General features: G+C 29.3%; 10 protein-coding genes across 10 annotated transcripts in view; 4 read left to right on the plus strand and 6 right to left on the minus strand.

Annotated features, from left to right (window-relative positions):
• Positions 1-169: 169 nt before the first annotated feature.
• Positions 170-4,068, minus strand: NAEGRDRAFT_36836 (uncharacterized protein; the record flags this gene model as incomplete). The annotated part of the gene is made up of 4 exons (XM_002676827.1): positions 170-2,114; positions 2,172-2,496; positions 2,623-3,757; positions 3,808-4,068. 4 exons carry the CDS (start codon positions 4,066-4,068, stop codon positions 374-376), a joined length of 3,462 nt encoding a protein of 1,153 aa, XP_002676873.1. The 3' UTR covers positions 170-373.
• Positions 4,069-4,848: 780 nt separating this feature from the next.
• NAEGRDRAFT_49429 (uncharacterized protein) lies at positions 4,849-8,434 on the minus strand (the record flags this gene model as incomplete). Its single annotated transcript, XM_002676828.1, has 3 exons — positions 4,849-5,752; positions 6,026-6,201; positions 6,275-8,434. 3 exons carry the CDS (start codon positions 8,432-8,434, stop codon positions 4,849-4,851), a joined length of 3,240 nt encoding a protein of 1,079 aa, XP_002676874.1.
• Positions 8,435-8,986: 552 nt separating this feature from the next.
• On the minus strand, positions 8,987-9,827 carry NAEGRDRAFT_68113 (uncharacterized protein; the record flags this gene model as incomplete). The annotated part of the gene is made up of 2 exons (XM_002676829.1): positions 8,987-9,611; positions 9,670-9,827. The coding sequence occupies 2 exons, from the start codon at positions 9,825-9,827 to the stop codon at positions 8,987-8,989; spliced, it is 783 nt and encodes a 260-aa protein (XP_002676875.1).
• Positions 9,828-10,040: 213 nt separating this feature from the next.
• Positions 10,041-12,321, plus strand: NAEGRDRAFT_68114 (uncharacterized protein; the record flags this gene model as incomplete). Its single annotated transcript, XM_002676732.1, has 4 exons — positions 10,041-10,205; positions 10,249-11,690; positions 11,732-11,913; positions 11,954-12,321. The coding sequence occupies 4 exons, from the start codon at positions 10,041-10,043 to the stop codon at positions 12,319-12,321; spliced, it is 2,157 nt and encodes a 718-aa protein (XP_002676778.1).
• A 59-nt stretch (positions 12,322-12,380) lies between these two features.
• NAEGRDRAFT_68115 (uncharacterized protein) lies at positions 12,381-14,546 on the plus strand (the record flags this gene model as incomplete). The annotated part of the gene is made up of 2 exons (XM_002676733.1): positions 12,381-12,453; positions 12,634-14,546. 2 exons carry the CDS (start codon positions 12,381-12,383, stop codon positions 14,544-14,546), a joined length of 1,986 nt encoding a protein of 661 aa, XP_002676779.1.
• A 17-nt stretch (positions 14,547-14,563) lies between these two features.
• NAEGRDRAFT_36839 (uncharacterized protein) lies at positions 14,564-17,112 on the minus strand (the record flags this gene model as incomplete). Its single annotated transcript, XM_002676830.1, has 2 exons — positions 14,564-16,524; positions 16,689-17,112. 2 exons carry the CDS (start codon positions 17,110-17,112, stop codon positions 14,615-14,617), a joined length of 2,334 nt encoding a protein of 777 aa, XP_002676876.1. The 3' UTR covers positions 14,564-14,614.
• Positions 17,113-17,197: 85 nt separating this feature from the next.
• Positions 17,198-20,177, plus strand: NAEGRDRAFT_68117 (uncharacterized protein; the record flags this gene model as incomplete). Its single annotated transcript, XM_002676734.1, has 4 exons — positions 17,198-17,542; positions 17,617-17,742; positions 17,787-18,751; positions 18,833-20,177. The coding sequence occupies 4 exons, from the start codon at positions 17,198-17,200 to the stop codon at positions 20,175-20,177; spliced, it is 2,781 nt and encodes a 926-aa protein (XP_002676780.1).
• A 583-nt stretch (positions 20,178-20,760) lies between these two features.
• On the plus strand, positions 20,761-22,466 carry NAEGRDRAFT_1151 (uncharacterized protein; the record flags this gene model as incomplete). Its single annotated transcript, XM_002676735.1, has 4 exons — positions 20,761-20,847; positions 20,930-21,215; positions 21,322-21,882; positions 21,982-22,466. Coding segments are annotated over 4 exons (1,419 nt in total), but the record flags the coding sequence as incomplete, so codon positions are not given.
• Positions 22,467-22,929: 463 nt separating this feature from the next.
• NAEGRDRAFT_58174 (uncharacterized protein) lies at positions 22,930-23,956 on the minus strand (the record flags this gene model as incomplete). The annotated part of the gene is made up of 1 exon (XM_002676831.1): positions 22,930-23,956. Exon 1 carries the CDS (start codon positions 23,878-23,880, stop codon positions 22,930-22,932), a length of 951 nt encoding a protein of 316 aa, XP_002676877.1. The 5' UTR covers positions 23,881-23,956.
• Positions 23,957-24,391: 435 nt separating this feature from the next.
• Positions 24,392-24,580, minus strand: part of NAEGRDRAFT_68120 (ras family small GTPase) — a gene marked incomplete at both ends in the record, with an annotated part of 1,017 nt that continues 828 nt past the window's right edge. The window contains one exon of the mRNA XM_002676832.1: positions 24,392-24,459. Coding sequence (XP_002676878.1) covers positions 24,392-24,459 — 68 coding nt within the window. The remainder of the gene's footprint in view (positions 24,460-24,580) is intronic.

Consider the following 24,580-nt stretch of genomic DNA (forward strand, 5'->3'; position numbering starts at 1 on the left):
TTGCTAGAATTGAAGTAAGTTTTCCGATCATTGATTTCAAACAAATCGTCCTTTCATTATTATAAATTCATTTAATGTTAATAATTAACGTGTGAAATCATTTTAATGATGTGCATCACTCTCCATTAATTTGATAAATGATGTAGACTTGTGTTGGAGCATGTTTAAAGAAATATCAAGGTGCTTTTGAATTTATTTCTCAAAAATCAATGAGAATGTCTGGATTACAAGTTCTTTTTATTGGACAATATCCAAAACTTATTCTCTACACTGCTGAGCATGAAACTAAGGAAGAAATTGATATCAGAGACAAGTCAGCTCAAGAAATTGAAGAAATTCTTATTAAAGCAGGTTGTAGATTTAGAAAAATGAATTAAACATCTCTCAATTCTGTTACTGCAGAATTATTTGTTTCCATTGGTGGTTTCTTTGTTGTGTTATTCTTCTTTTTCTTTGAGGTGTCATACATTTTCAATTTTTGATAATAGTCAGGCCATACCAAGTATTTGATACCATAGAAAAATAAATCAAAAGCAAGAGGAGTTACAACACATAAAATGTGAACTAACCAAAATCTAGCAGATTGTACAACTGTATACCAAACATAATAAGTTTGATTGGCAGTACCACCAACTGATTGAATACCTGCATAAGCAAATGCAAATGCATAATATGTTAAGAAAGAGAATGCCATACATAAATGGTGAAGAATTGTGAAATTTTCCATCTCCAAGTAACATTTGAGATTAACAACACAAAATACGCATGAACAGACAAGTGTTGAAACAGACCAAAGACCATCATCTTGACCTGTTGTTAAAATGCCTGCTTCATTGGCATAAATAACAAAGAAGAAGATTATGGTTGCGTGAATAATAGCTCCAAGAATCCACTTGATAAAAGTATACCAATTGAAAATATAATCCTTTCTCAAATTGGTATAAAGTACTGGACCAATTGTAGAATCTTCCAAATATTCTTCCTTGATATCCTTTTCTAAAAGTCCAAATACAAATGGATTTAACAATGTAAATACCAAGTTATAGAAGGTAAGAACGTAACTGTCAACAAGTGTTTGACCAGAGTACATGGTATAGAAAGTGAAATAAACTTGAATAAATGTAATGACAATATTCTTATAGAAAGAATATTGAATGAATTGAGCTGATCTCTTGAATGAATATCTACCGTGAGTAACTAATAAACGTTTAAGCATAAAGAATTTTGGAATGGCATAATCGGAAGATAATTTAGCTTGAGAACCTTCTTTACCCATAACACCAACACCAACTTTAGCTTTTTGAATCATTGGAACATCGTTAGCACCATCACCAATAGCCAAACCATTCTTACCAAGTTTCTTCTTTGCTAAATCTACAAGCATTGACTTTTGTTTTGGAGTAGCACGACAACAAATTACTGTTTTACATTTCTTAATCAAATTAATAAAGAACTTTTGAGATTTGGTTTCCATACAGTGTGTGAATGCATGTCCATCAAGAACGAGAGCTACATTCTTCTTTTGGAATTCATTTAACTTTTCAATATTAGCTAAATGTGCTAAAATGGCAGATGCACTAGTATCATCATCATGAATAGATCCATCATCTCCATCTAAAGTAAATGTTTGGGAATCAGAATCTAAAAAGTTAGACATTTGAGCAATATTAACAGCTGTTTCTCTCTTATCACCAGTAAGTAACCAAAGTTGAAGACCAGAATCTAAGAAAAATTTGATAGTTTCAGGAACAAAAGGTTGCAATCTATCTTCAATAGCAGTAGCACCAGTAATTAAAAGATCCTTTTCAATTTCTAATTCTGCTGATTCAATAGCTTGCTTTCTCTTCTTTGAAAGGAGAGATTTGGCAGCATTATATCTAGTGATCCAATCATTAAATTGAGAAGCAGGAATAAACTTATAAGCCAAGAGTAAAGTTCTCAAACCATCTCTAGCAAAATTAAGAATATGTTCATCCAATCTTGGTTTCAATTGTTTGCTATTGTTTGGTTCAATAAAAGGGAACAAGAAACTGTCAGCACCCTTTGAATAACAAACATAAATACCTTGTGGACCATTAACTTCTTGAGATGGAATACCTTGTAATAAAGCCATTCTCTTAAAGGCAGGGAAATCATTCAAAAAATCAGCTGGAATAAGGAAGAATGTAGACATTCTCTTTCTATCTGGTGTGAATGGAATTTCTGTTTCTCTTTCAAAAGTGTATTCCTTGTCAAAGATTTTAACAACTGTCTTTTTTTCAGAGTAAAATTTGAGGGTAAAATTATTATTGACAGCACCCAAAACGAGGGCAACTTCATCAACACTTTCACCTTCATAGAATGATTTACTCTCACCACTTCCATTATGTATTGGTTTTTCTCTTAGGGAAACATTATGGCAAAGTGCAAGGAGAAGGAAAACATTCATACCTAGGAAGAATTCATTCTCATTAGAGAATGCCAATTTTCTATCTGAAATAACAGAATCAATTTCAGCTTGAGAAATTTCTTTAGACATTCTATGCTTTTTCATTTGATTATAATCTTTCAATTGTTCCAAGACTCTACCAACATGTCCTTTGGTTTGATAATCATCATGAACATAATCATGTCCAATACAACACTTATTGAAAACCATAGAGTTTTCTGTAAGTGTTCCTGTCTTATCTGAGAAAATAATATCAACTTGGGATAAATCAGCGTTAAGGTCACTGGAAATTGAAATAGAGTTGATAAAGACCTTACGATCTGGATCATGAGGATCAGTATCATAAATAGCCATTTGATTGTCCATTGTAATAAACCAAGCTTGAATCATTTTGACAAATTCCAAAGAAACAAACAATGAAACTGGAATTAACATGTTAAGCAAAATGAAATAAGTAAGGAATGAAAGGACAACATATGCAGCATCTGTAATATTTGACTTTGGTTTACCAGTGTAAGGAGAAATTCTAGCCAAAGTAAATTCCTTATATGAACCCAAACCAACAAAGATTAAGCAGAAAATAATTTGAATAGTAAATAAAGCTCCAATGAAATAGTTCAACATGGAATTAACAAAACTGAATTTGACCTTTCCTTTTTGCATATTCTTCATAATCTTAGTATCAGGACCAGAATAAATGACAATACCATAAATATGTTGTGTTGATCTAAGAATTGATCCTTTCAATAAAAGATTTTGATGAGATAATGGAATTTCTGGACCTAATCCATCTATTTTGATAGAACCTTTAAATTTGTATAATTGTTCACTAGGTGGTTGACAATCAACAATTCCTTTCATATCTGCTAACTTTTCTGGAGTGCTAAATACTGATAAACCCTTTGGACAATATCTTGCTTTCAAATTAGTTTCACCATCAAGGTTTGCTGTTTCAATTTTACAACTACCATCTTCAAAATTTGATGAAATAAGTAAAATATCAGCAGGGAAAGCATAATCTTCCTCAACTTTAACAATATCACCAACTCTAACATCACAAGTATCAATTCTCTTAATTTCCTTTCCTCTTATCACATATGCCGCTGTTTTGTTCACTTTTCTGTCATTTAAATAACGCAGAAAATCTTCACCTCCTTCTCTAACCATATTAACACCGAGAATGAAAATGACAGGAAGAACAGAAGTTACTGGAGTTGTAGGACTGACATCTGGAATAAAAGCGAAAATCATAATAACAATAAAATAAATATTACCAATTTTCTTAAATTGGTAAAGTAAATTCAAAAATAAAAAGTTCCACCAAGTATACTAAAAAGATCTCAATAGTAAACTCTTTGAATCAATTAAATATTACCTACCTTCGTTGTACTAATATAATTAGTTGGAAATCTTTGTCTCTTAATACCAAGAAACCATTTCTTCTTTTCTAAACGATTCACCTCCCAATCATTAATTTGAATTTTATGTTTATCCTCCTCTTCCTCAACAGGTGTTGGCGTTGTTTGATTTGGTTGATCTTGTGTATTGGTCGGTTCTTGTTGGGTTGGTTCTTCTTGATTAGATTGATCGTTTGTTTCTTCTGTTTTTCCAATAACAATAACTTGATCTGTAGGTTCCATGAAAATGCTGGAATCAACTGAAGTATAAGCTCTGCACTTACTCATTTCTGTACTTCCCTGTCTCTCAAGTTCGTGATTGACAGATCTAAAACTTGTGCTAATTCCCGATGGGGATGCAATATTCTGGCCTTGTTGGGCCGAATAGAAACTCATTTTGAAATAAATAGAAAGTTTTTTAATGTTTAATTGGAGATTGTATAAAATTGTTGAAAATTAAAAGCGTTCTTAATTAAACGTTTTTAATTTTTCGCAATATAATAACAAATCTCGCCTCTTCAAAAAACTATTTATCCTCTCCAGATGAGTGATGATGACAATATCGGCTGCTGATGTAAAAATCTACGCACGCGGTGCAGGCAAAATGTTTTTGCGTATTTTTTTTGAAAATGGGTAATGTCGTTGGGAGTGTTTGGTTGTGAGGCTTGGAGCAGACTTGTTTTCTAAATAATCAAGTTTTGAACGTTGGGCAACATTCATGTTCACTATCCACAAACTTTTACTCTATGGGTAGTTGTTCAATCAACGACTTGTTGCTGACTTTGTATGAAAATTGGTGTAAGCAGAGTTCGTAAACATCGAGTCGTTGCTGATCTGAAGTGTTAACGATTGCGATTGAAGTTAAAAGGGAGTCGGAATTCTATTGGTTAAATGATCCTCTCCATTTCAAATTGGAAAGGAAATCAGCAAATTCATCTTGGCGCTTTTTATTAATACTTTTGGAAGTTTATTTACAGTGCAACTTTAAACATTCCTTTTAATGGATATTAAATAATTGTGAGTTTAATGTTTTTGTGCTTGATTTAATTTTTCTTCTAATTTTTCAATAATGTCAATCATATCTTCATTATCTTGTTCAAGTTCTTGTATTCTCTTTTCTTGATCTGATGTTGTTTTTTGTTGTTTAGCAAGTGCTTCTTGTGCAGTAATTTGTTGTTGTTGAGCTTGTTGTAAATTGAGTGTTAATTGTGCAATATATTGTTTCAAATTTTCATTCTCAGTAAATAGTGTTGAAATTTGATTATCTTTAACCATTGTTTGATTTCTCATATTATTAATATCATTATCCATATTCTTAATAATTACTTCCTTATGATCAATATCTTTTAGAATATTTTCAATATCTTCATCTTTTTGTTTTAGTTGCATTTGAATATTTGTCAATTGTTCTTGTTGAATATTATTCTTGAATTGTTTTTCTTTTGTTTCATGTTCGAGATTTTCGTGAAGAGTTCTTAATTGTGATTCAAGTCCTTCTATATTTGATTTATATTCCTTAATCTTTTGTTGAGAATGTGTTAAATCTCTTTCTAATTGTTGACTTGTTTCTAATAATTTTGATTTTTCTTCTTCAATTGTTTCAAGTCTTGAAGAGAGATCAGTGATTCTTGTTTTTAATCTTTGATTTTCAGTTGAGAGATTTTGAACTTGATTTTGGAAAGATTCATTGGTTTCATTAATTTCACTTTGAGCATTTTCCTTTTCAACTCTAAGTTTTTGAATTTCTTCATCCGCAATTCTTAATTTTTCTTTACAGTCTTTCAATAAAATTTCTCTCTTTTCAATTTCTTGATTCTTCTCGATTATGATTTTTTGTTTTTCTTCTTCTTGAAGTTTCTTATTATTCTTTTCAAGTTCTTTCAAAAGAGTATTTTCTTGATTGTTTTCAATGTTTGAAAATTCTGGACTTGATAAAAATGTTAAAATATTACTCATAGATGATGTAATTAATGAGACAAATTCAAGATCAACTGGTAATACTTCAATCGGTCTTGTTTCTTGAATATCAAGTGATTCATAATTTAATTTAGGTTGATTGGCTGCCTTACTAATCATTTCACTTTGTCTCAAAATATCGAACCTTTCTCTAATTCTTTGTAATCCTACACGACGAATGAATAAATCAATAAGAGATAATCTATTGAAAGTAATTATTAATGATAGCGGAAAGAATACTTACTTTGAGAATTTTCCAACAGGTGAAAGTGTAAGGTTATCTTCTTCTGAACTATAGTTTGATATTAACTTGGATGGATCCTCATATTCAACGCAAACAAGTCCCAAAAGCATACAACAGAGAGATTGAACAATTGGGCTTGAATTGAGTCCTTGAGAAGAATTAATCACTTCAATGAACTATATTGAATAATAAGTGTTGTTTCATGAATATATTTGATTGATTAAACACATATTGGAGAACTAAACTTACAAATAAAAGAGTAGAATAACTGTGTTCCATAAACTTTTTAGCAGATGAAGAACTACCATTAATCCATTCACATAATAATCTCAGCAGGGCAATCGTATAGTAATCTTGAATACGTGCCTTAATTGCATAAACAATAGCATTAACTAAACAGGTAAAGAATGGTTTTGGCTGAGCTCCAGTTTGTGCATCATATGGAATTTCCAAAAGAATTTCTTTACATTTGGTACTTTGTCTAATAATTGAACTTAAAATTGAAACAGCATGAACACATTCTAAAATGTGATATTTTGGTTTTTCAAGAGAGAATAAAGCATCAGATAGAATAATACCACACAACATATTCTCCTCCAGTGAAGATGAAATGAATGTTGGTGCTTTAACTGTTGAAGCAATCAATAATTGACCTTCCTTATTATTATGTAAAAATCTTCTAAGAGTAGAATAGGATAATTGTCTTCTGTATTCATTTTCAGAATAGAGAATAATTTTACAAAGTCTAATAATTGCAGATTCTTCAGATAATAGAGCATGAACAACACCATTACCACTTGAACCTGAAGATACTGCCTTTGATACACCATTAAACATTAATGTTTTACCTTGTTGAGGTACATTAATAACATTATTTGGATATTGGAATGTGTAGGATTCCATAATTTCTTGAGCAGGTCTATTGTTAAATAGCAAATGACCCAATAAGAAAATAGATTTCATATTAATATCATACATTATAGTTCTAATAAGTTCTGGAATTGAAAAATCTGATTCTGATGTTAAAATTGAAGAAAATGTATAATCAAATGAAAGTCTTAATATTGGAATAAGAATATTAGAGTTTGAATTATTTACAAACTTTGTACCTCCCTTTCCAGAAGAGACGTTACAAATAATTTCCTTAACAGGTTCTTTTGTTGATTTCATTAATTCTAATAAAATATCCAATACTTGTGACATGATTTCTAATTGCTTCTCGCTGTTAGCAATTTTTTTAAAATCCTTTTCTTCTTCCTGTTCATTGTGGGATGATAATTTTGTTGGTTGATGATTCATTGAATTTTCATCTTCATTGAGATGTGAAGATAATGTCTCTGATCCACCACCCGAGACCAAAGTCATGGCAACACCAGCAAAAGCTTGAAGAAAACCAACTTTACCATTTTCTGAATCGGAATGTTTCTTAACTGCTAAATGTTTTTTAATAGCCTCTGGAATTAATAAAAGAGGATGTAAATAGGTCATTCCTCCATTTTGTAGCATTAAAAATTGTTTTCTATTCAATTCATTATTTTGTAATAGATAGTGAATAATAACTAGACAATCTAATACAATAATTCCTCCTTGATTGCCACCTTCTTGAAGAATAATTCCAAATAAAATATCAAAAATTCCTTCAAATACTAAAATTTTCTTCAACTCTGAAGTATTTAATGACTCTTCAACACTAATACTTTCAACTAGTTTTTTCAGGAAAATAATTCCTTCATTCCTCAAAGCACCATAACTATTAAAAACTGAAATGATTAAAGGAATTGCAGCTTCTCTCAAGATACAATCCTGAACTACTTGAGGATTAAACTTTAAAAGACTTGTTAAAATTTGTATTGAATGAAATCTAATATGAGAATTATTCTCATTTAAAAGTGATAATATAATAGTTACATAGGTTGGTTTTTGGGTCAGCGCGTCAAGATAAATTTGCCCATAATGTCCTAATTGAGTTAAATTAGAAACAATAGTTAAATATTCCATTGTTGATGATTCATTTTCATTTTGATTAATAATATTAAATAATTTAGGTAAAATTGTTTTAAATTCTCTATGATTTCCATTACTTTCGTAATCTCTAGATGATAATTCAATTAAACTTTCTAGAGCATCTATTTTATCATCGAGAAGAGATGAAGTTTCAATTCTATGAAAAAGATCCGATACGTTCAATTCAATTTGTTTTGGTGTTCTGCGAGAAGTTTGTTCAAAATTTTGTTGTTGTTGTTGACCAACGATTGTGGTTGAATTATTATCAACCCTACTACTATTAATGATTGATTGTGATTGTATAGTTGGAGATGATTCGTCCGATGATCCTTGTTGTTGTTGTAATATTGGTGCTTCTTCACTACCACTCCCTCCCAGATAGTTTTGGAATATCCAAGACGCCATTTTTTTATTTTTTTAATTAAAATTCTATTTTTTGATTCAGCAACAACACATCTATGTCACGATCTGAGGTATGAGTCTCATTCAATTCATTCGATAAAGTAGTAACATTTTCAATTAATCCACCACTAAATGTTAATTTGCTCCACTACAACCCTTTCAACACCATTGTTTAACAACCCAGAATAAAGACTTCAATTAGACAATAGACCAAACACAAACAGCCAACTACCCAATGCGATAAGAAAACAATAACCACTACAATACGATTTTGTAAACTAAATCCAAGCATTAATTGGATGCCGAACGAAATTAAACCAAGCAAGCAAGGAAGTGTTATACATCAAAGCAGGTAATTACCATTAGCCATTCATTGCAATGAATCGAATAGAAAACCACTAGCCATCAACCTTTATTTCCACCACCAACAGTGCTCATACTAAAACAACCAAAGCCTTGATAAACATTATGATATTCCAAATAAATATATATATAAAGTATATAAATATTGTAAAATTAAAAAAGATTAATAATACTCATACTAATAGTAATAAATTATCTTCTAGGTGAATAATTTGGTGATCTATCAGAATTTCCATAAGGTTCATATCTTCTTCCAACATGTTTTGGTGGTCTTCTTTCTCTTCCACTATCTCCTCCTCTTCTATCGTCTCTACGATAATCATCTCTGTCATCTCTTCTATCATCATATCTATCATATGAATCTCTTCTATCATCTCTACGATAATCATCCCTTCTATCATCTCTTCTATCGTATCTATCATAATCATCTCTTCTATCATAATCGTCATCATCATATCTACTATATCTTCGAGGTGGTGATCTGTATCTACGTGGAGGTGGTGATCTTCTTCTATTGTCTCCTCCTCTAGAAGATCCTCCTCTTCTTTGTTTTCTTCCATAGTCATAATCTAACTTGATTGTTCTTTCTCCAATTTTATAATCTTTTAACTTTTCAAAAGCATCTTCGGAATCTCTTAAAATTTCGTATTCAACAAAACAATAAGCATATCCACTTTCTTTCTTCTTTTTATCCATAGAACACATTGCTACTCTGATAATTGGACCAAATTTATCAAAGATTTCACGAATTTGTTCCTCTGATGTTTCATAAGGAATATTTCCAACAAATAATGTTCTACTTGTACCTCTACGATCTCTAATAAATTTTTTTCATATCATGATGATTAATTATTATTATTATTAACAAAATTTACCTTACATCACGCTCATCCCTACGATCATTTGATTGTTTGGAATCATTGTTAGAATTATTGTTATCGTTTGATGGTTCATTTGATGGTGAACCGTTATTATTGTTGTTGTTATTTGAAGCGGATTCTTCTTCAAAGTGAATTTCTGTGGTTGTACTCATTTTTTTTTGAAGTTTACATTAATTGTCTTTCTATTATTGATTGTAATAGAATGTTGTATTATTAGATCAAGAAATAATTTTCTTTCATTTAATAAGAATTGGTTCTAAACATTCTACAATTTAATGTGTTTGAAAATTTCAGAGTTAAGAATATATTGATTTTTAAAACCATTCAATTTTTTACCGCCAATTGTAGTTTTTCCCTCCAAAAAAATGTCTTCGGATCTACAAACAAAACTTGATATTCTCAAAACGAGTAGTGTCTCTTCGAATTGTTTGAAACTTTTCCCTGTAGGAAAGAAGAGAACTCAAAGGGTCTGTGTTGGTGATAATGAAGGTGTAACCCAAGCATTTGCAATTAAGAAAGGATCTGTAAATGTATGTGTTGTATATTGAAATTAATTTCTTAAACTTGCAATAGACATCATTCAAAACGCTTGCTCAAGGAAAACCAATCAAAGGAGTCGAATTACATAAGAGTCGTGTTTTTTATGCTTGTGGACAAACAGTCAGAGGAGTTTCAAAGAAAGGAAAGGAATTTTATAGATTGGACAGTAATATTTCAGAAGATGCAACAGGAATGGCTGTAAGAGTTCCGAGCCTATGGTTAAGTGGTAATTATATTTTGTATCACTATGTAGATTCTGTTGAAAAGGGATTTTTCATGTCCCCTGATAGAATTAATACAAGTGCACCTCATTTTGACTCTAATGATCCAGGTAATGATAAGGTTTTCGTTGGGTGTCAAGATAGAAAAATAAGAATTGTTAGAAACACTGATTGTGATGGACATATTAGCACCGAAGGTGGTGTAACATCACTTCTAGTTAATGAAGAACAAAAAACTGTTTATTATGGAACGGAATCAGGTCATGTTGTTGCAATGCAAATGCAAGGAAATGATTCTAGCGCAAAATGGAAAATTGATTCAGAAAAATCTGGTGTAAATGAAATGATGTTGTATGATATTAATGGAGATGGAAAGGATGAGATAATTATTGCAAGAAATGATGGTTCTTTGGAGATTTATTCATTCCTTAGTGGAAATGAACCAACAAGAATATTGAAAAGATCTCTTGATGAAAGTATTACCTGTGTTCAAGCTGGTAAGCTTATTTCACCAGAGTTTGATGATATTTTGGTTTCAACTTTCAGTGGAAGATTAATTGCCTTTACAAACCATCAATACAATTCTACAAGCACTCCAACTTCAACATTTGGATTTTTGGACGATAAGAAGAAGGTTGTTGGGTTGTCAAAAACAGAAAGAATTTCAAATCTCCAGAAAGAATTGGAAGGATTAGAGGATAAGTTAGCAAAAGTCAAGGTTAACTATTCTAAATTATCTTCAGAAATTGTTGCTGTGCATTGTCAATACGAAACAAAAGCTTCATTCATTCTTGATACAAAAGAAGCTTTTTATAGGTTGAATGTAGAGTCAGATGTACATTTAGAAATGGTTATTATAAGATCAGAAATAGCACTAGATTTATTAGATTCTTCCGGAGACAACAATGTAGTAGTTAGTAATATTACTGTCGATGAAAAGAAGGATGGTAGCAGCAAATTCATTGCGTCATTCAGATTTACTGATAATTGTAAGAGGATTGAAATTCTGTTGAGAACTTATGAAGGAAAATACGGAGCTATTGAGGCTTACACTATTCCTAAATTGAATCCAAAGATTTCAAAGATTCACCAATTCCATGTCAAACCACTCTCATTGCATGAAAGAATGGATGATGAGAAGGCAAAAACATTTATTCAAAATAGACCTTTGAACAAATTGACTGTTTCAGGTTCTTTCACTCTTTCAGAGGTGCATTCTTGGATTGGGTTGTGTGTTGAAGGAATTCCTGACAAGTAAGTTTTAATACTCTTTAATTTATTAACTTTATGTCAAGAGTATCTGACGATGAAGTTGTGTATTATTTCCATTCAACATTCCAAGAAACATGTCTAGTCATTAGATTGAAACGTGGTGAAGCTGTTGTTGAATCTGATAACATTACTGCAATTTCAGTTGTTGAAGAAGTTGTTACAAAGGCAGCCACTGATAGAAAGACTAAAGTTAATATCAGTTTTGGTATGTATTTAAATCATTGAGTTCTAATTCAATTTTAAAGATATTAACGATTCCTCTTTCGAATATGTACTGAATTTATTGTATCCTAAGGTTGAATATCAACTTTCATTGAGTGAAAAAGTTAAACTTATTGATGCTTTGAAAGAAATTCAATTACAAGAAGAAGATGTATCTTTCCTCTCAAAAGAATTTAAAGCAATTTTAGAAGAGGCTGATCAATTACTTGAAGATTCTAAATATCAAACAAAGAGATTAGACTTTTTAAATGAAATTCTCATTAGATTATTCTTGGATTGTATTAAATTTAAGAGAAAGAATGCTCAAGTCTATCTTCCATCATTTAAACAATTACTGGAGAGTAGAAAGTACACTCTAGAATCAATTGTTAAATCCTTCAAACAATTTTAAATAAAATAAGACTGTTAAGTTTTTGTTTGGCGCCAAAATTTAAAATCTAATCAAAAAAAATGAAAGAAAAGATTAAAGACTTGTTCGGAAAAAAGGATGGTGTTGAAAATATTAAAGAACACATCCAGGATGGTATGTTTTGAAAGTAATAGTAGTAGTAGTTACTATTGTTTTATTGAAATGATATAAATTATGCGGAATATGATGAATGATTTATATCATTGAAAAAACCTCTCTCTAATCATTTAATAATAACATGAATAACATTATTTGGAATATATTATTTGGATGTATTTAATCAATTTTATTTAGAAATTGAAGATAGTGATGATGAAGGTGTTGAAATTGAAGAAATTTATAAAAAGAAGAGAACCTATTATGAAGTATTGGGTATTAAAAAGACAGCAACACAAAAAGAGATTACAGATGCGTTTAGAAAAAAGTCTAGAAAATGCCATCCAGATGTTCAAAGATTAACTCCCGAACAAAAGAAGATTTTCAAACCAAAAGAATTGGAAGAATATTTTGAAGAAAAACAAAAACAACTTAATGAAGCCTATGAAGTACTTTCAAATGAAAGAAAAAGGGCACAATATGATGTACTAGGAAAATGTATTACTTCGCTTGTATTAGTTGATGATTCTGAAAATGTAAATTTTCAAGAATTAAAAGAAAGATATAAGAATTACAAAAGAGAACAACGTAAAATTCATCGTGATACAAAAACTCAAGGAAGTAGTTCTGCAACACTAGGTGTAGATTTAGCTGGAATGTTTTTAAGTGAAGAGGAATCTGAACAAATTGTTGAAGAGGATGGTAAAACATATCGTGTCATTATTCCAAAAGTTTCATTTACAAATTCTTCATTTTCACAATCATTCCAAACACCAATTACAAAATTAGATACTGTTCTATTTCATGGAAATGCAAATTGTGATCAATTAGAATCAGAAAATGTTGCTCATACAATTGCTGTTCAATGGAGACATGTTATGGATCCAACAAAGGAATCAACTCAAATGGATCTTGCAACTATTTATTCAAGTCAAAATCCAACTGATTTATCAATTGTTGCTTCTGGAAGTACAAAATTATCAGAATTTAGTCAAGGTTCAATGCAATGGGTAGGTCAATTTAATGGTGTTAGTCCTACTGTTTTAAATTGGTTAACTGTTGCTGGGTTCCAAGTTGTTTATAAGAGACAATTATTTTCTGATAATACTTTAAGTGGATCAATACTTTTCAGTTTCCCTAGGGATAATAATGTTACATTTACGCTAGATAAGAGTTTTGTACATGATGGATCTTCAATTTCTTCAGAATTAAGAATTGGTGCTGCTAGTTCTCATATTTCATGTGAATTTAGAAGAAATTTACCTGAATGGTTACGAAATGCAATTGTTAGATCAAAATCTGAAGAAGAAGAGGATGATATTGAATTAGTATCGGATTTAACACTGTCGACAACAGATTTTGTTAGTGAATATGATCTTGGATTTAATATACTTTTAGTTAAACCAGTTGCAGAGGATACAGAAATAGGTTTTGGAGTTGGAGCTAGTATTCAAGATGGTGTTAATATGAAATTTAATCTTAGACGATTCAGACATAATTTCAATGTACCAATTGCATTGACACATATTTTTGATTGGAAAATGTTATTATTTGCTACCATAACACCAATTGCTTGTTTCTCTCTTTTCAAATCATTTATTTTTGATCCAATTTCAAGTTATTGGAAGAAGAAGGATATTAAGAATCAACGTAAGACTGCCTTCCTTGCAACACAAGAAAAGAGACAAAAGGCACTTGCTGAATTGGAAAAGATTAGAGAACAAGCACTTCAATCAAGAAATGCAGAAGAAGAAGTTAATGGTTTAGTAATTATTAATGCTAAATATGGAGACTTGGAAGGTGATATCGATGAAGGTGAATATCCATCATGGATTGATCTTACTGATCAACTTCAATTCTTGGTTTCAAATTCTAAACTTTACTTGCCAGAATATAGCAAGTCAAGAATGGAAGGTTCTTTTGATCCTGCACCAGGTGTATCAAAAACTTTACTTGTTTGGTATAGATTTAATGGTAAAACTCATAGAGTTGAAGTAGATGATGAGGAAGAATTGAGAATTCCAATTCTGGAAGATGTAATTGATAAGACTGAAGGTAAAGCTACTGCTAGTGCATCCTCATCAGATGATGAATATGAAAGTGATGAATGAGAAGATTCATTTTAGTTGATTTGGTTAATAATTTATTTGAAGCAGCTATTTAAGAATGTGCTGATTCATTATTCTCCACAATAAAATACTTTTTCACCATCAATAATACAGAAAGTTTGATCTTCCAAGTCTTTCAAAACCTTTTGTAATTGAGATTTTGGAAGTGAAGCATTCTCTCCTGCACATAATAAGGTTTCCATTTCTTCAATTGCAAATCCATTTTGTGCATTTTCGAAGATAGCCTTCTTGATGATTTCAATAGCTTCCTCTTCATCAATTGGTTCATTCTCAAATTCTTCTCTACCTCTCTTATTAGTGGTAGCAGTAGTACTCTCATCAGATTGTTCAGTATTGGTGAGGGTGAGTGGTTTCTTCTTTTTCTTTTTACTCTCACCTTCCACAGATGAAAGTTGAGCAAGAATAGCATCACTATTGGTATTATTTAAAAACCAAATAGAGTAATACATTAATTTGAAAGCAGATTCAACATCACTCTTAGTAATTTCTGTACCTAATCTCATTTTTGCATGTGCAGTTGATAATCTAATTAATGATTCTAATGTTCTAGCTGTGATTGGAAGTGTTTTTTGACCATTATTTGTTCTCAATTCTAAATATTTGATATGCATAAATTCTCTAGCTTCTTCAGTTAACCTTGGTGTTGTTTGTTTGGCATATTTAACATATTTCTTCAAGAATGAGAGAGGTATAATTAAGTGTTGATGTTTCTTGCTATAATCATCATTTTCATGAGATATCTTTTCAATTTCATTAAAGAATGAATTCATTTCATCAAGTTCAGTTAAATGTGTTTCAGTTGAAATACCAACTTTAGAGGTGTGATAATCTTGTGATTGTTGTCTGTGAACATTTAAAACGTGACTACCAACTAATCTATCTTTCTCTCCATTTCTTTCATCTAAAAGAATGTAAATTAAATCAAAACGTGATAGTAATGAATCAGGTAAACCAATATTTCTTTGAATTGATACTTGTCTATTATATTGACCATAAATAGGATTAGCAGCAGCTAAAACTGAACATCTTGCATTCAATGAACAGTGAACACCTGCTTTTTGAATTGTAACAGTTTGTTGTTCCATAACTTCGTGCATTGCAGTTCTATCTTGATCTGACATTTTGTCAAATTCATCAACACAAACAATACCACGATCTGCTAAAACCATTGCACCTGCTTGAAGGGATCTTTCACCTGTATCTCTATCAGCAACAACAGCAGCAGTTAAACCAACACCTGTTGATGCTCTACCTGTTGTTGAAATTGCCAATGGAACTGATTTTAAAACAAATCTTAACATTTGTGATTTGGCAGTTGATGGATCACCAACAAGTAAAATATTAATATCACCTCTAAGGTGAGTATTGGAAGTTGAAAAATTCTTTTCTACACCCCCTAGCATTTGTAAAAGTAAACTCTTCTTAATAAAATCATGTCCAAATATAGTTGGTGCCATTCCCCTAGATAAAATATCAAAAAGATCACTTCTCTTTGATAATTTTGTAATGTTAACAATTTCATTTTCTGAAAATTCTTCTTGTTGTGTTTGAAGTTCTCTGGTTACAATATGATTTACAATGAAAACCATTCTCATTTTGCTTGATAACTTAGTTTGACTTTGACCTGATGGTGGTAATGCTTTATAAACACCATACATTGTAACACGATCACCTGGTTTAACTTTATCAACCAAATCATCTTCTACTATACATTCAACTGATCTTGGAAGTTGACCTGCAGGTGCATTCTCAGGTGCTTCTTGAATAAATAATGTTTGTGTATCACAAAATTGTGATAATCCAAATTCAGTCTCCAATACATTACCATTAGCATCTTGAAAATTTAAATTTGAAGCACCAGCTCCTAAATTTGCATCACTTGTAAAGTCTGTTTCATGAAATTTGTTAGTATCTGGACAATAATAAATAACTCTCATCACCTTTTCAATAACAGATGAGCCTTTTTTTGAAAGATTAGAACAAATTAATGTTAATGTGATGTTGATGTTTTGTTGATGAGCAAGTGATAGTTGATAACATATTAAAGTGAAAGTTAATAGTGTTCGTGTGTGTTTGATAATTGTCATCATTATTAATTATTGTGATAAATAGAAGAAAACAAACATTTTGTTATAATTCCAGATAAACAAAGTAATTGATTTGCATAATTTGCTAATAAATGTCTCGGAGAAACATGATTATTATCACCCAATTCACCATCAAAGCCTAAATGAATTTCAGCATTAGGTGATTCTTCAAAAAACTTTGGAAAATTAATATTAATATATTCATGGAGTGCAATTTCAAAATCATATAAATAATTGAGAGGTTGTTGTTGTATTTGTTGTGAACTTCGATGATCAAAATTTCTAAAGTCATTCATGTTAATTATTAATCGATTAATACCGGAATCACTTGAAGTACCACCATAATTACTACTACTACTACTAGCTATATTGTTTGACACAATTTCTGATAGTTTATCATGATACTTTCTATTGGAGAGCAGAAAGTTTTTAAATAAACTCTGATTGTGTTGTGATTGCATTTTTTTTTAAAGTTTTATGTGTTTGGTTTAACGGTTAGTTTAATATTTTCGCGCCAAATTTTAATTAATATTCAACTACAAAAAAATGGCTCCATCAAGTCTTGATCTTGGTATTGAATGGCATGCTATGGATAGAGCCCAACGTTTGGCTCAAATATACGAGTTGTATGAAAAGGCTCAAAAAGAAAAATTAAATACATTGGAATCAAAATTGGCAAATTCATCGGAACCATTAGAATATAGAGTTAGTGAGGATAAACCAATTGAATTGGATAGAGTCATTTCTTTCGTTCCCGATTCTTACAGATCAAATGAAAATAGAGAGGATGTTATTTTGGAATTTGTTGAAAATTTTAATTTACAATATTCTCAATTATTTAAGGATAGAAAGCCTTTAATTTTATATCCTGAAAATGAAGTTGGCATTCATGTAGGTATTTTATTCTAAAGATAGTGAATATAATATTATTTATTGGAACAATTGTTTTTATTTCTAATATTAAGAAATTTATTTGTACATACATTAAACCAACTCTATTGCCATATCCTGATTTATATGATGCTAAAGGAATAGCTCAGTTTATTCACCATCATACAACTTTTGAATCATTGGATAGACCATTTGAAATTGTAAGTTTGGATTGGTTTGTGTGAAATAATTCTAATAACTTTAGCCTGAAGTTGTTTGTAGTCCAACTACAACTCTATATTGGCAAAAAGGAAATAGTTTTGATTTATCAACTTTATTAGTTTCTTTATTAATTGGAGCAGGATTTAATGCTTATTGTGTATCTGGATATGCTAAAAAGAGTATAGTTCTAAACGATCAAACTCAAAGTAATTCACCAATTGAAATTGAACCTGAAGAAGAGGAAATTACAGAAGAACAAAGAGTTTTCAAGCCAAGTAAATACAAATTAAAGACAAGACCAAATTTAACAAGTCATTTTAGAAGGGAAGATTATCCACTCAAGGAAGATATTGATATAATTGAAAGTAAAGTTAGTGAAGTATTAGGTGAAGATATTGAATCAGAGCAAGAAAAGATTCAACAAAATATTGGGAAAATTCTCAATTATGTTCATTGTTGGGTTGCAGTTCTACCTGGTAGAAGAGATGTTAAAGCACCATTCTTTATTGAACCAAGTTCAGGACAAGTATTTGAATTGAATGAAATTGATGAAGCTGGTTATTATGGAATTGAAAGTTTGTGGAATCATGAAAACTATTGGTGTAATATTTCATTTGAAAAGAAGATTTCTGAAATTGTTTTTGATTTGAAGAATTTACGTCATTGGGAATATGTTTTCATTCAACATTCAAAAGAGAGTGAAATTGAAGATGAAGATGAAAATGCTCAAGAAGAGAAGAGAATTGAATTTTTAACTGTAGATGAAGGTGAATATGATGATGATGTATTGGATGTTCCTTCTTCATGGGTTGGAAGAATTTCAATTGCTAAAAGAAAATATGAAGATAGATATCCGCTCAATTACAAACTTGTTGAATATGCGAATACTACTATTGAATATTTCTCTCCTTATTTTAGAAGTGATTTAGTTACAAAGATTATTACTTGTTTTCATGATGAAATGAAGGAAAAGACAAAAGAAATTCATTATTATTATAGTAATAGAAAGTAAGTTTCAATTATTATCATTATTAATGATTCACAATTTCATATTATTATATATGACAATTAATACCAATTCAACTATAGAGATTTATTAAGAAGAAGATCAGTCTATTACATTTATTCATCAGCAGATTCTGATGTACCAATTAGAGAGAGAATTCATGAATGGTTTGATCCTGGAAGAAAGACAACTTCTAATTTTGAAGCCTTGAAAGAATTTGTATTTGAGAAGGGAGTTAGAAGAGAATATAAATTTTATAGTGAAGCAAGATTGGATGGATTAGAAAAGAGAACTGAATTATTTGAATCTAAAAATTTAATTCAACCTAAAAAAGTAATTGAATATTTCCATAATAGAATTGATTTCGGAGATTATTTATGTTATAGATCTGTTACTTATGATATTGATAAATCAAGTGCAGGATTATTAAGTCAAGATCATCCAGAAGATGATAAATATGGACCAATTATTGGAGATTTAGGATCAACACAAAATAATAATTCAAATGGATTGAGTGGATCAATGATTGATTTTTCAAATACAACTGATAAAAGTTTTACAGATGGAGCCTTAACAAGAAGAAAACAATTGAATGATAATATCATTATTAAAATGACAGAAAAATTCCTTAGAGATGAAAGTAGAAATGCTAATGAAGATGTTGCCAAGAGAACATTCTATATTGTTGATAAAAAGATTAGATTAGAATATCATTATGGTGAAGGTAAAATAACAAGATCAGTGAGAGAATATACAAAAGATGGTCAATTTTATACAGAAATTATTGATCCATTCATGCCAAGACCTAAACTTGTTGATACAGTTGAAGAATATCATGCACTCTTACAAACTGAAGTTAAATGTAAAGAAGATATTATTAAGAGTACTGCTGAAATGGCAAATATACTTCAAACAAGATATTCAGAAGAGAAGAATATTCAATTTACCACAACTATTTATGATGTTGAAAGAAATAGACCAACTGAAGAAGAATTGAGATTATTAAGAGAAAAGGAAAGAGAATTAGAAGAACAACGTAAGAATAAGGACCTAGTTGATCATTTAATACCTAAAGATGGTGTTAAAAGTGTTCAACAAGCTGAAGAAATTTATTATACAGTTATGAAAGATCTTAAAGATCAACTCATGATGAGAATTAATATTATTGAAGAAAGATTACAAAAAGAAAAACAAAAATTGGCAAGAAGAAGAACCATGTATCAAAAAAGTCAAGAAGGAGTTGATAGAAATAGTGAAGAATATGTTCAATTCTGTCAAGATACTTTATTCAAAATTAAAATTCTCAAACAAAGAGCAGAAGATCACAATGCAAGAGCTGCAAAGAAATTTGCAGAATTGAAAGAAAAATTATTGAATCACAAACAATTAGGAGGATTCTTAAAACATTTGAAAAATAAGAAGAATTAATTGTTTGGTGAAATAGTACATATTTAATTATTAATAAATATAATATTATACTATAAATAGACTAACCGTAATTGTATTTAACAATGTATTGTACAGTAAAGTTTCAAATTTATTAAGGGGTGGTTGATAAATTAATTGATGGTTCAATATTTGTTCATGATGATACATGTAGTTGTGGTTGTTAACATGTTCTTAATAGTGAGTGCACTGAACCAATGTTAAGAGATTGATTGTTATTTAATTGTTATATACTCTCGTTGTTGTGTGAGAGGAGTATTTGAACTTGGTGGTAGTTACTATTAAGATTAAGAATAATCATCATCTTGTTCATCTTCATCTCTTTAAAAAAATGAATGATCATCACAATGATGAAAACTCTAAGGAAAATATAGATTATATAAAACAATCTAATGATGATCAATCCTTATATCTATTAAATACTACCATTACTATCACTACTACAACTTCTAATAATAATAATAATAATAATACTATTAATAATACTTTTGAAAATAATAATGAAAGAATACAAGATGAAGATGAATTATCACTTCATTTAGGACAAGAACATTTAAATAATAACACAATTACATATGATGAAGCTATTAATGAGTTAGGATTTGGTTTATTTCAAATTTTATTAATGCAAGTTTGTGGTGCTGGTTGTTTGGTAAGTTTTTATATATTAAATAAATTATTTAAGTAATATTAAATTATTTAACATTACAATATTTAATATATTATTGTAATAGTTTGATGGTATTGAATTATCTTTAATTTCATTTGTAATTCCAGGTATTAAACAACAATGGAATTTAAATGCTATTGAAACAGGTGCATTAGGAAGTATTGTATTTTTTGGAATGATGTTTGGTGCTTGGTTTGGAGGTTTTTTAAGTGACAAATTTGGAAGAAAATTAGTTTTTTGTAGTTCCATTTTTATTTCTTCTGTATTTTTATTAGCAAGTTGTTTTTCTGTTCATTTAGGAATGTTAATTACTTTAAGATTTTTTGTAGGTGTTGGTTTAGGTGCAATGGGTATGTTTTTATTTATACTTTCTATATTTAGTATTAATAATTTTATATTAAAAAATATAATTTAATAACAATTAATTTAAAAATAATAATTTAATATTTAAAATAGTACCATGTGATTTTTCATTAATGTTAGAATTTTTACCATCTAAAAATAGAGGTGCCTTATTAGGATTATTACAAATATATTGGAGTGTAGGAGCAGCACTTGAATGTTTAATTTCCTATTTATGTATTGAAGTAATTTCTAAACAATTTGAAAAAGGAAATCTATTAAATGATGGATGGAGATGGTGCATGTTTTTTTCTTCCATATTTGGATTTTTAATTTTCTTTTTAAGATTATTTGTTCCAGAATCTCCAAGATTTTATTTAATTAAAAGAAATTTTGAAAAAGTTGATCAAGTAATTGAAAAAATTTCAAAATTAAATAGAAAATCTTTAAATGATAAAAAAGTAAGATTAGCAACAACTACTAGAACACAATCTTCAATGAAATTATTTTCCAAATCAAGAGATTTCCAAATTGAGATGACACATCAAGAAGAATTTAAATCTTTAACTATTTTTAATCAATTTAAAATGTTATTTTCAAAGGAATTTTTATTTTCAACAATATTATTATTTATTATTTGGTTCATGTTAAGTTATGGTGGTTGGGGTTTTAATTGTATGTTTTAATATTAATTTATTAATTTTATTTAATTTAATTTTATTTTAATTTTATTTAAATTTTATTTAATTTAATTTTTTAATATTTTTAAAATAGTTTTAATTCCAATTGTATTTGAAAAAATTCAACATAATAATGTATATTTAAATTCCTTTTATGTAACAAGTGTTGGATTTATATCGAATATATTAACATTATTTATTATAGATAAAATGTCAAGAAGAACACTTATGGGAATAACATTTATATTTACAGGAATATTTACAGCCTTAGTAGGAGTATCAAATAATCCATATTCAGTTTTAACATTTTCAATGTTAGCAAATTTCATGTCTTCATTTCCATGGGCATTATTATATACTTATACTCCTGAATTTTATCCAACTTCAATTAGAACAACTGGAATGGGTGCATGTTCTGTTTTTACTAGATTAGCAGGTGCAATTACTCCAATGTTTGGTACTTTGGTTTTAGAATCTGGTTATTTCATTCCTTTTTTAACTTATGGAATTGCTTTAATCATTGCTGGTATTTGTTCTTTTTTATTAAGAAAGGAAACTTTAAATTCTACTTTACAAGATGTTTCAATTCATCAAAAATCAAAAGAAGAATATTTTTATTCTGAATTATCTTTAAATGAACCTATTTTAAATGATTTAATTCAACAAGATGATAATAATACTAATAATACTAATAATAATAATAATATGGAGGAGGATGACAACATGGATGAACAGAGTCAACAAACAAGTCATAACATTAATAATAATAACAACAGCATGTTATTTGAAAGAAATGTTTCTATTGCTACTGAGCCATCAATGAAACAAGATGAAATTGATTCAAATGATTATGTTATTGCTTCAAATAAATTCTAGTTTCATTCAGCTTTTCAAACATTGTATTTCAATTAAATTTCAATTAAATTTCAATTTTATTTTTTTAATAAGGAAGTAAACAAGTAATTTAATATTGTCATACAAGAGCCTTTCTTTTAAATTTACAATATGCTTAGAGTTTTTTGACCAATGTAGTCAAAAATAATTAAAAAGTACCAGACATGTTAACAGAACCACCGAATAGAACTGAACGTGTAGGGAATGATTTAGTACCACAACTCATTGGTTTGAAAATTGGTTTCTTTTGTTCCTTTTCATCCTTTTTAGATAAAGTTCTCTTATCATATGGATCTTCAATATAAGCAGGGAAATCACTTCTTTGTTTAACAGGAGATGGATAGAATGGTTTTCTCTTATCTTCATTTTCCTTCTTTGGTGAAGAAGATTCCTTTTCTAATGCCTTTTTAATTGTTGCTTCAACTTTATCATCTGTACCTAAAATTCTAGGAGCAGCAACAGATTTATGAGTATCAAAATAATCTAAATGATGTGATGATGAAATAAAAGCCTTCTTTGCAACTTGTTTAGCCTTTTCATTTTCCTTTTCCTTTTTCTTTTCCATTGAATGATCAAATGGATCAGTTTCGTATTTGTATTCTGTACCTCTTGAAATTGTTAAACCTAAATATCCAAATGTACCTCTTTTAGGTGGAGATGTATAAATTGGTCTCTTTTGTTCCTTAATTGGTTGTGGTTTTTCACCCTTAGCTAAAACTTCATATTCTTGTTCATGTTGAAAAACAGAACCAATTGTACCATAATATGTTCCCAAGCCTACTGATTTCTTTGGAGGTGATGATGGTTTAAATGGTGTCTTGTGTGTTTGTTGTACTTTAACCTCATTTTCCTTTCTATACTTTCTTTCATTGGTTCCTGGATCCATATAAGGATCACCTTCATAAAGTGATTTAAAGTCTCCAAATGTAATTCCTTTACCAACTTTACCTCTCTTTGTTGGTCCAGTTAAAAATTGTTTACCAAGTGTTCTACCATCTTTCATTCGTTGGTCTCTTAATATTTTACTCTTATCATATTCATCACCAATTGTTGTATATCCTAAATCAACTGGTTCGTTAACGTTTGGTTTGTTACTCATCTTATTGTTATTTTTATGATTGTCGTCGTAATATTGTAGTAAATTTACAGTCACCGTTAGAGCGGTAAGGTTTTATATAAATACACTCTCTGAGGGTGTTGTGTTGTTGAGGTATTTTTTTTAAGATTGGTTTTTAAAACGTAACTGTAGATTTTTTATTCTCTCCCTCAGAGTTCGTTAATAACTGAAAAACTTTACAAGACGTAACGGCAAGTGTCGATAAATTTCATCATTTCTCTCTCTCGTACATTTTCAATCAGCAGCAATTAATAATATTTGATGATTGCTGCTACAATCAGTTGATGATTTTAAATATAATATAATATTAAGGAGGATTGATGCTTAATAATAATAATCATGATTCTTAAAGGAACAATATTAATTGAATATATATTAATCAAATAGTGTAACGGTAACACGTAAATTTCAAATGTTGATTTGGCGCTAAATTTCAAATCCATCAATGGTCATCAAATTTACTTCTAATTTGAATTTCTAAATATTAAATCAATTATTCAAAATATAAATATGAAGGAAATCCTTCAAAATATTTAAAGGGAGTTAAATATTTTACACTCTCTTGAACAAAATAACATTCAATTAAAATAATAATATTTAAAATTAAATTCATTTTAATATTTTACAATTTACTATATTACACAATCAATAATCATTTAAAATAATCATTTAAAATAATAAT

This window comes from Naegleria gruberi, assembly GCF_000004985.1.
Source record: "Naegleria gruberi genomic scaffold NAEGRscaffold_26, whole genome shotgun sequence".
Lineage (NCBI taxonomy): Eukaryota > Heterolobosea > Eutetramitea > Acrasida > Naegleriidae > Naegleria > Naegleria gruberi.